General features: G+C 55.1%; 1 protein-coding gene across 1 annotated transcript; it reads right to left on the minus strand.

Annotated features, from left to right (window-relative positions):
- Positions 1-4776: 4776 nt before the first annotated feature.
- On the minus strand, positions 4777-6003 carry PPP1R3G (protein phosphatase 1 regulatory subunit 3G). The gene has a single exon (XM_059078029.2). It carries the CDS (start codon positions 5866-5868, stop codon positions 4828-4830), a length of 1041 nt encoding a protein of 346 aa, XP_058934012.1. The 5' UTR covers positions 5869-6003; the 3' UTR covers positions 4777-4827.
- Between the last annotated feature and the right edge of the window lie 4481 nt (positions 6004-10484).

A 10484-nucleotide genomic window follows, 5' to 3' on the forward strand; every position in this document is an offset into this window, starting at 1 on the left:
GCAACCAGCCCTTGGAGGGTTAACGGACCATTTAGGGCTGCGTCCTGACAGTCTCCCCGATCAGAGGAAGGGAGTCCAGAGGGGAACGAGGAAACACAGCAGGTCACCTAGCGGAAAGTGTCCATCACTAGCCCCAAGGAGAAGCCAGGGTCGGCCCCTTCCGGGGCTTGCCAGGCACCGGCCCGCTTACCGACAGTAAGGCCAGGGTGGCCCTGTAGGAGGACAGGTGGGGTCACTGGGCTGGGCCCAGGTTGTCAGTTTCTGCCCTGCTCCCGGCCCCTTGCCGCTGTGACTGTACAAAACACAACCCCCATCCTGAAGACCGTCCAGGCCTGGCATCACGGACACTGACCGGGCAAAGCTGGACAGCAAACAGCTCACCGTCTGCCAGGGCTGCCTGTTAAGTTACCACACGCCACGGCACCCTCTTTCAACCTATAAACCCGAGTCCGTTGCACGAGCCGAAAAGGCACGTCTGTCAGTTCCATGATGTCACACGAAGGCAAAGCCTGCCATTTCCTCCTGAAGGCTGTTCCTTGCACTCCTGACACAGCACACATGGCACAGACCACAAGTGCTCCAAGCCACATGCTCCTAAGAAACAAGCCAATGAGTCGGGGAGTGAGAAAACTTAGCATACTAAAATGTGCACAAACCGTTGCACCAGAAAGCAGAAATACAGACAACTCGTAAAGTGATATAGCAAGAGTCCAACACAAATCTCCAAAAATGAAATGAGCAGGTTCCGCGTGGCTCGAAACCCACAGCGTCACCGGGGAAGCCCTCCCCCACTCAGGGCAGAGGAGGGCCGACAGGCGACGGCGTGGCCAGGTGGAAAACGCACTGCGCACCTGTCAGAAGGTTCGTCGCTACAGCCCAGGCTCTGAATGACAAATGCCCACTCCCTGGTGCCGCAGGAGAGCTGCCTGAGCTGTGGCCCTGCTGCCTGGATAGAGACACTTGGTGGCCCCAGAGCTCGACCAGCTCCCAGGCTCCAGTGCCCACACCCTGGAGTGGGGTCCCGGCCTCCCCGGTTAGGTCTTGGAAGCAACTGGTCACCTTGCTTCATAAACCTGGGGCTTATCAGGGGACATTTGTTCCGTACAGAAGCCCACAATTCCAGCCACTGCTTCTGACACGTATTTGGGTTTTTTCTTGTTTTTTTTTTTTTTTTTGCCACACCACGCAGCTTGCAGGATCTTAAGTTCCCGCACCAGGGATTGAACCCGCGCCCTCAGCAGTGAAAGTGCAGAGTCCTAACCACTGGACCGCCAGGGAATTCTCTTCTGACACTGTTTAGATTGGGACACATACTTCATTCAACATCCCCTGACCCAGTGATCCATGGACCCCCTTGCCTATAGAGAAGAAACTGGAGTCTGTCTGGTGGAGGTCAGGATCATTAGCTGAGCTAAGCAGAACTTAGTTTTTGATCACTAGAGCTGGGTGAGATGTTGAAGCTATTACATTTTCAAGCAGAATGACCCTCACTTATCAAGTTGTGATAAATATTACCACAAAAAAGCCAAGCTGCATTGTGGGAATTTTGCTTTGGAGATAAGTGTGTGTGTGTTCATTCCATTCGGGAAATACAGTCATAAATACTTCCTCAGTACTTCCTCTTCCTTTGAAACTTTTCAAAAACAAACAAAAAGACTTATTTTAACGTCCTTACATTTCTTCACAAAGTGAAGTCTACAATAAAAAGTTGGCACTTCATAAAATAAAACTGACATTTAGAAGACTGACAATTCTAGGACTTTGAAAGGCTATAACCACATAGACAGAAAGACGGGGGCTGCTGAAAATATTTTACAAATTTCTGAACCTTAGAAGAGCTTTTCTCCAAGATTTACGGGAGAGCAAAACTAGATTCCCTTTCCTAACAACCACGTTTGAAGTTCTTGTATTATTAAATAAGTACTCTTAAAATTGTCTGAATTCCAAAATATACTTTTGAAAATCAGTAATGGTTTTTATAAGAATAAAATTTTTGCTGTAAATACCTCTTAAAAATCCATTTCTTATGTATTTTATTCTAGATTTAATGGGTTACCATTTTAAAAGATACCAGACAAGAGGCTCTCTATTTTGATCATTAATATTGTGTTCCTAATTTAATTTTAAATAATCTAAAACAATTCAAAAGAGTGCATTACTACCATATAAACTAGCATTTCAAACTGCATTATAGGCCATATACACTATCAATACTTTTCAACTAAAATGTATTCATAAATACATAAGAAAAATATTAAATGGATTTCGGTGTTGTTATTATGCAATAATGTGCTTTTAAAAAGGAAGTGATATACCAGACCCAACACCAGACATAGAATGAAAAGGCTTGATTGCATTTGTATTTAGTAGCAGAAAAATTATGTAATTCTAATAAATGCTTATTGTTACTGATCTTTATAAGCACATGTGAATTAGGTATTGTTTCATCCACGTGACCATAGTCTGCTTCACTCCAAGAGTAAACTGCAATTCATTAACTTGATGGCGTTCCACTAATAAATTAGTACTTAATTTTTTTTTCCATGATCAGTTACCCCTGGCAAACACTGCTATAGTCAAAAAGGACGTCTACAAACCAGAGTTCAATCTAAATACTCCTATAGCTTGAGACTTCCCATTTTGAGGCATCGAAATATCTGGCAGTTTTTCGAAGCTTGATGTTCATTCAGATGGGTGCTATATTTTAGCTGCCTTGACTTTCTGTTATTTCTTAGAAGTAAGAAGCAGGTAGGTTCCCCTCCCCAGTACAGTAATAACTGTACATTTGGTGTCTTAGTGTTTATTGTAACCAACCAAGAGTCCTGAGAGTAATGTAACCAGTTTTATCTTTACCCAAAGGAGGTTTACTTCAAGTGACAAATTTTACTAAAAGTGTAACTGCTTTATTAAGTATGACTCTCAAAATATAGTTTAAAAAAAATACTACTTCTCTGGAGCAGGGGTCGGCAGGCTTTCTATAAAGAGCCAGAGAGTAAATATTTTAGACTTTGCCATGTGGTCTCTGTTGCACCTGCTCAACTCTACTCTTATAGCAGGAAAGCAATCACGGATAGTGTGTGAATGAACGTGCACGGCTGTGTTCCTATAAAACTTTATTTATGGACACTGAAATTTGAATTTCATGCAATTCTCATGTGTCACAAAATTAGTATTCTTCTTCTGAATGTTTCCAAATATTTAAAAATGTAAAAAACATTCTCAGCTCTCAGGCCCTACAAGAACAGGCTTCAGGCTGAATCTGGCCCATGGGCTGTATGATACCTACCCGGGCTCTTAGGAAGCAACAGTGAAACAATTCCCTCCTTAAAGATTAGCATTACAAAACCAACTGATGGTACTAGCCATGTGCTCGAACATATGAAAACCAAAGAAAGACAAGTTACCAAGGCAGGACCAAGGTATGAAGAAATCCAGTCCTCAGGAGGCTCAGCAGCCCTGACCTTGGCATCCACAGCCATCAGCAGTGAATGAAGGCCATCCAGGCTGGTGCCCACCGGATTCGGAGCAGGATTTTCTTGCTGGGCAAGCTTCACCATTCAAGCCACCACTCCCTGCTGTGGCTCCAAGAGGGACAGAAAGCCACCTTTCCATCCCTCATCTCCCCGGCTTGGAGTCCAGCCACCGAGAGTCCGGCTTCTCTGACTGCTAATGGCCCAGGAATCTAGCAGCTACGATGTGCTTTGCCTACACATCGCGGCTGGAGGCTGGAGGCCAAAGACCGGCTCTGACGGCTCACCACCAAGGCCTGCCGATTACTCCGGCATTTCAACTCACTAAGCATCTCATTTTGCCCAGGGAAAGAACGACTAATACAAAACGCTTTTAAGAACCCTGTAGCCCATTATGGGAAATCTGGGCCTTTCCACATCAGACAAGAGGGATGGAAGAAGGGAAATTTGAAAACATTGTTGTTTGACTAAAGTGCAGCATCATCCGCTGAAGAAGATGGCCCGACGGCCAGGTCTCCCAGACTGCCAGGAGCTGAACTATCAAGAAACAGACGTGCACATGGCCTTTACTTTTCAAAAGGACATTTGTACGCAAGCGCACGAGACTCAGCAAACATTTCCCAGATCCCCCGTAAGAGAAAAGGACTGCCCGGCCAAGGCCCCACCTGGTTTTCTCGAGAAACAGGCCGCGGGCTCCCGCGGGCCCGCAGTTCACGCCGTCCCTCGGCGCGTAGGTGGCGGGATGCTTCGACCTCTCCCTGAGACCCGAGGGGACGTCCACAGTTAAAAACAAATCCCAGGGCTTCCCTGGTGGCGCAGTGGTTGAGAGTCCGCCTGCCGATGCAGGGGACGCGGGTTCGTGGCCCGGTCCGGGAGGATCCCACATGCCGCGGAGCGGCTGGGCCCGTGAGCCGTGGCCGCTGAGCCTGCGCGTCCGGAGCCTGTGCTCCGCAACGGGAGAGGCTACAACAGTGAGAGGCCCGCGTGCCGCAAAAAAAAAAAAAAAAAAAAAAAACCTAATCCCAAGGGTTTATAGCCTCGCTCAGGAGTCAGGAGTCTTTTTCGTGGAGAATTCACTGCTCAGAATCTTGAGGGTTTCTTCCCATTCGACGCGCGGCGAGAACTCCAGAGGCCAAAGCGACGGGTAAGAGGCCGGGAAGGTAGGGCGCTTCGCCGGGTAGGGCTCCGCGCTTGCTGGCGGGTTCTGTCTGGGGCGCGAGCCTGCGGGGAGCGGCGCCCTCTCTCCGGGAGGATGACGCTCCGCAAAACGTCGCGGCTGCCTGCGCGCCGCGCGCCGTCGGCCCCTTCCGCCCCTTCCCGCGTCCCCGCGAGCGCTGCGGCGCCCAGGGCTGCGGGCTCAGCGCGCGTCGGCAGGGCGCACGTAGCGCAGCGTGTAGTTGGCCCCCGCGTTGTTGTCCCAGTACTCGCCCTGGGCGCAGCGGTAGCAGACGGCGAAGTGGACGGCGACGCCCGGAGCGTCCGCGTCCTCCCCCTCCTTGGGCTGCAGGCCCGGGGGCAGGCACAGCGCGAAGTGGAAGCGCTCGGCGCTCGGCTCCTCCTCGGCCTCCCCCGGCCCCCCCGACGGCGCCTCTGGCGGCGGAGGCTCCCCCGGTTCGGGCCGCAGCTCAGCCGGCACGTCCAGGAAGGAGCGCCACTCGGTGAAGGTGTAGCGCACGGCCACGACGCGCGGCCCCGGGCAGCCCAGCACCCGGCCGGAGCCGGTCACCTCCGCGCCCCAGGGTGCCGAGCACTGCACGCGCTCCAGGCACACGCGCTGTCGCCGAAGGCGCTCGGCTGCGGCGCGCGGCCCGGGGAGCTCGAAGAGAGGCCGCAGCCGGGGAGGCGGGGCGCGGAGGGGCGCGGCCAGCAGGCCCGGGAGCCGCTCCAGGTCCTCGGCGCGCGCGGGGAGGCTGCGCAGGCCGGAGAGCACGGCGGGCGGCACCTGCGGCTCCTCGGCCTCGCTGAAGTGCTTCACGCTGGCCAGGCTCAGCCCCAGCGCGTCCGCGAACTGCACCCGCTTCCTGCACTTGGCGCAGCAGCCCGGGCTGTGCGGCGCGTCCTCGGCCCTCTCGCCGCCCTCCGCGCCCGGCCCCGGGGCGGGCGGCCGCCGCCGCTGCAGGAACTTGGCCGCCTGCGGGATCGGGCCGGCGGGCAGCGAGGAGGAGCGCGCGCGGCGACGGCTTTCCAGCAGCTCCTCCTGCTCCGGGGGGGCAGCCTCTTCCCGCGGGGACGGGGACTCGGCGTCGGAGCTCGGGGCCGCCGACCCGCCGCCGCCGGCCCCGCCACCCTCGGTGCAGAGGACCCCCGGGGCGGACGGCTCCTCGGCAGGCGGGGCGTCTTCAAAAGGCGCAGGTCCCGGCGCCTCCAAACCCAGCAGCTGCGCCCCCGGGGGCTCCATGACGCCGTCTGACCCCGGGACTTGTTCTCTGGAGACTTGATGCCTGGGGTGGAGGAGGGAGCGCGCAGCGCCCGCCCCGGCCCGAGCGGAGAAGGCAGTCGCAGTCAGCAGGCCCCGGGTTTTAGCCGGGGTGCCCGGGGCGGCGCGGGCGGGGGAGGGTCCGGGCGGGCGGGCGGGGCCCGAGGGCTCCGCGGAGAGGGGGGACGGCGCGGAAGTCGGGGCTCCCTTTCACCCCCTCCCGCCCAGCGGGCCCGCGCGCGCCCTGCCTCCGGAGCTCCGGGGAGAACTCGCGCTCGGCTCCCGTCGTCCTCCGGTCCGCAGAGCTGGGCCCGCGGGTCCCGACGGGGCTGCCCTCTGGAGGGTCGCAGAGCGGGCTCCTCCCGCGGTCGCGTCGGCCCGGGAGGTCCCCGGGGCAGGCGCACAACTGCGGGAAACCCGCCTGCGGGCACGGTCTCTTCCTTCCTCCCCAAGTTCTGGGCGCTCGGGAGCGGGCCCGGCCCGGCGCGGGGGGCGCTCCGACCAGCTGCGGGGCGGAGGCGGCGCGGGGACGCGCGGGGCCGGGCCCGGGGGGCCGCCGCCAGCCGAGAGCGACCGGAGGCCATTCGCGCGGGGCCCGGGGCACGTCCCCGCCCCGCCCCTCGTCCCGCCCGCCGCGCTCCGAGCTCGGGCCCGGGCGGAGGGGCCCCCCGCTCGCCGCCGGCCTTCCAGGGACGCGAACCCGGGGGCGGGGGACGCGGGGGAGGAGACCGCCCCAAGTGTTTTCTCGCCGTTGGTTTTGCTTTGCTTCGTTTCTAGGGCGGACCCACCTGCCCCCTGCCTCTAAGTAGGGGCTTCTCAAACTCTGGCGCGCGTCCGCCGCATCTGGCGGGGGTGTGCGAGCTCACGGCCGGGCCCTACCCCAGGGCTTCGGAGTCAGTAGGCCCGGCACGGGCCCCAAAGTATTTCTAGCAAGAACGTGCTGATGCCGGGTGCCCTTGCTGGGATCTTTCGGGCCCGCCCGTGCCCGGTGTGGAATGCTGTGGCGGCATCTCGACTTGGGGGCTTACAAGAGGCCCCGGATACGCCTGGCTTGTCTACCTGTTAGAACAACCTCAAGATTTGGGGAAGAAGACGGCAACTCCCTGGCGGTCCAGCGGTTGGGGCTCCGCGCTTTCCCTGCGGAGGTAAGCCGGGAGGTGTGGGGGGGAAAAAAAAGATTTGGGAAAGAAGATCACTGTTTTTACATTAACGTAAACATTGACGTATTATGGAGTGAAGTGCAAAATTTGCCGACTCTGTTAAAGACGAAACAGGAGTTCACAGTGACCCTCTTGCGCTCCGACCTCATTGTGGCTGGAGCTGCTGCAGGGCGGGGACAGGAGGGAGCCGAACTCACTTAAGGAGGCCCCGCTCTCAGGGCCCTCGGGCCGTGGTCGCCGCCCTGTCCCACTCTAGTTTGGTGGGAACGTCGGAGGTCCCACCCTCGGGGCGCTCTCCTTATATCCGAGGAGACCACGGTTAACCAGAAAGCCGCACGGGTCCATGGAGAGTCAGCCCCTGCAGCAGACGCTAAGAAGGTGGGATCCGACCTGGTCAGGGAGGCCAGGGAGCCTCTGTGAGGGGGGAGACTGGGCGCAGCGGCAAGGCTGCGGGGGTGGGGGGGGGAGGCACCTTTCAGCGCTACAGAAGCCCTGGGGGAAGGGGAGGGGAACGCGCAGGAGTGGCCGCGGGCGGCGCCTCCTTCCGGCATCCTTAAGGCTGCCTCTTACTATTGTAGCCGGCCTGGGGCCGGCACCCACCTTGCTCGCATGTGTCCCACCCCTCCCCACACGGCCGTCCCCCTCCTCCAGAAGAGCTCCTGTCCCACCCGACCCTAGGAGGGGTTCAGGAATGAGCAAGTGACCCAGCCAGTGAGACGCGAGGGGGACGTCCGAAAGGAAGCTCCCATCCTTTTGCCAAGAGGAGGTGCGACGGAGCTATAGCGCCCACGACAGTCAAGGTCACCTTGCCAACCGTCAGAGGTGACCGATTCCTGAGCGAGGGAAACACAGGGTCCTTGAGGCACTCGGGTTGCTCAGTGTGAAGGCTGCTGACATCGTGAGCAGGACAGTTCTTTGTTGTGACCGTCCGCTACCAACAGTCTGAGATCGTTAACATCCATGAGCCCTGCCCTCAAAATGCCACTAGCAGCCCCAGGAATCGGGACAACGGAGAAATCCGTACCCCTGTGTGCAAACACCCCAGCTTGGGGGGTGGCACGGCCCCTCCGTCACTGAGAACCAAGGAGCTTGGTCTTTGGACCTCCTACCGTGTGAGGTTTAAAAGATAAACAAATAAATACAAACTTCTGGTTCAATCAGCGTGACTGGGCTTTCTGCTGCTTGCGGACCAGTGTCCTAACAGGGAGGCATTATTATCATAATTTTGAAAGAAAGAGTGAATGGAGCCTCGCAGAGGTCACGGGATGTGCTGTCAACTCGTGGGGGATGGAGGATAGATTGGGATCCGGCTCCGGGTGTAACCCCAGAGCTTGGCCGGTTCCTCCCTATCTGCTTGCCCTCCAGCCATGCGGAAGTTTCTTTGAACTTTCCTGTTCTGAGCTTTCTCCTTCCCACCAACTTCCCCCAAAAGAACAAACCTGGTTGATTTGTTTGGTTGGGGGGGAAAAGAATGAACGAGCAAAAAAGCAAAGGATAGGATATTTATGTGGACAAAAGCTGATATGTACAGAACGCACCTCTGTGTATGCCTGGCGTGTCTCTGGAAAGATCTTGTCGACAGAGGAATGGCTCGGCTCTGGGGAGGCGTACCAAGGGACTGGGGGGGGGGAGAGGTGGGAGGGAACCCCGCTTTTCATGGAATCCTTTGTCTCGTGCAGATGTCTTGTGCACAGCCTGCTGTGACACCACTGTGCCGTCTGCTACGGATGCTCCAGACCCCTCACCCGACGTCATGTGACTCCATCTGCTTTCACACCCTCCTGTCTAGTCCCCTTCAGATGACAGTTTCCGCACAGCTCCCCTAGGAACCCCCTGGGCTGATGTGAGCCGAGGAAGCAGGGCCCCAGGCCTGCCTGAGAAAAAGGGCAGTTCTACCTGGTTTACACAATGGCCTTCGCCAAACTTCGGTTTGCGCAAAGCTTTCCACAGCAGAACCACAGTGTCACCAATCATACTAAAACCAGCACTCTAGAGGACGGTCTTCCCTTAAAGTACCGGTGCTCTCCTCGTTGCCTGGAGTGTCCTGCCCCCCACCTCCACTTATTGAACTTGCCTGGTCTTTAAGGCAATTTCCAAATTTTTGCCTCCTTTGGGACGTTTTTCTGGAGCAGCCCAGTTAGTAATGATGACTTCTGCTCAGAGGCAGATTTATGATGAAACTACGGAAGCTTAAGTGCTCTCGGGCCCCTTCTGATGTGTTCAGGTAGTCATGCAATGAAATAAAATACATATTTTATGGCAAGATAAGAACAGTTTTTTTCTCTGCTCATTTGGGCCTCCTCACTACCCCTTAGAGTGTATTTCGCCTCTGCATTAACCAGACCTCCTTGGGAGATACCATTCCTTCTTAATCTTACAGAGTCAGGAGGACCCACTACTTGCTTTGTATATGCAGATCTGGATTGTATAAACTGTAAATAATACATCATTTGACGTATAACCCTTTGTCTCAAAAACTGATATAACTGCTTTGACAGTCCTCAGAGCTTTCTGAAAGACTGTCTCCCCAATTAAAATCGTCACGTTGGCTTGGATAAAATTTTCCATTTCTTTATTAGATCAACTATCAGTTTTTTTCCTCAACATAGTTTTTTTCGTCGACAATACCATCTTAACAAACAACCACATATTGTAGAGAAGAGACAAGACAAGGAAAGGGGGTTTATAGTTTTAGGAGTGGCAAACCCAGGAAGATAAATATATGAGAGAAACTCATGGAAGATAAGGGTTGTCTAGTAAGGTTTGTTGTGTAGATTCCTCTGGTGCTGTCTCTGGGCTGATAAGAGCCTAGAATCAATGAGGCTATGAGTTCTCCTCCTCCTCCTGGTATGACGGAGGGAGACAGCTTCGCAAATGGAAATTACATCCAGCTTTTAGCCAGATTCGGGGAGGGCAGAGAGGGGTTTTTTCTTGATTTTCTCAACGTTTTTTCTTGATTTTCTTCAGCTCAAAATAATCCTTATGCCAAAGCGGCACATTTTGCGGTGGCCTATTCTGATGCCCTCCAGCGTTCAGTGTGATCCCCTGTCCTTTAGCATGGCCAGGGCCTAGAGATGCCTTCCTACTCAACAGTGATGGGGTGTCACTTCTGCGATTAGGTCTCCTGCTGGCACTGAAGAAGCCAGCTGCCGTGTTGTGAGATGCTCTGGGGAGGCTCATGGGGGAAAGGAACATTTTTTGACGGTTCTCATGTGAAATAGAATTGATCAGGGCCCTGGGGACGTCCCTGGCGCTCCAGTGGCTGAGACTCCGCCTTCCAGTGCAGGGCGTGCGGGTTCGATCCCTGGTCGGGGAGCTAAGATCCCACGTGCCTCACGGCCAAAGAACCAAAACACAAAACAGAAGCAATATTGTAACAAATTCAATAAAAACTTTAAAAATGTTCCACGTCAAAAAAAATCTAAAAAAAATTAAAAA

Source organism: Kogia breviceps, chromosome 10, assembly GCF_026419965.1.
Source record: "Kogia breviceps isolate mKogBre1 chromosome 10, mKogBre1 haplotype 1, whole genome shotgun sequence".
NCBI classification, from domain to species: Eukaryota; Metazoa; Chordata; class Mammalia; order Artiodactyla; family Physeteridae; genus Kogia; species Kogia breviceps.

Coding starts and splice junctions, on each gene's coding strand:
- PPP1R3G (XM_059078029.2), bottom strand. CDS start 5,868: ATGGAGCCCCCGGGGGCGCAGCTGCTGGGTTTGGAGGCGCCGGGACCT.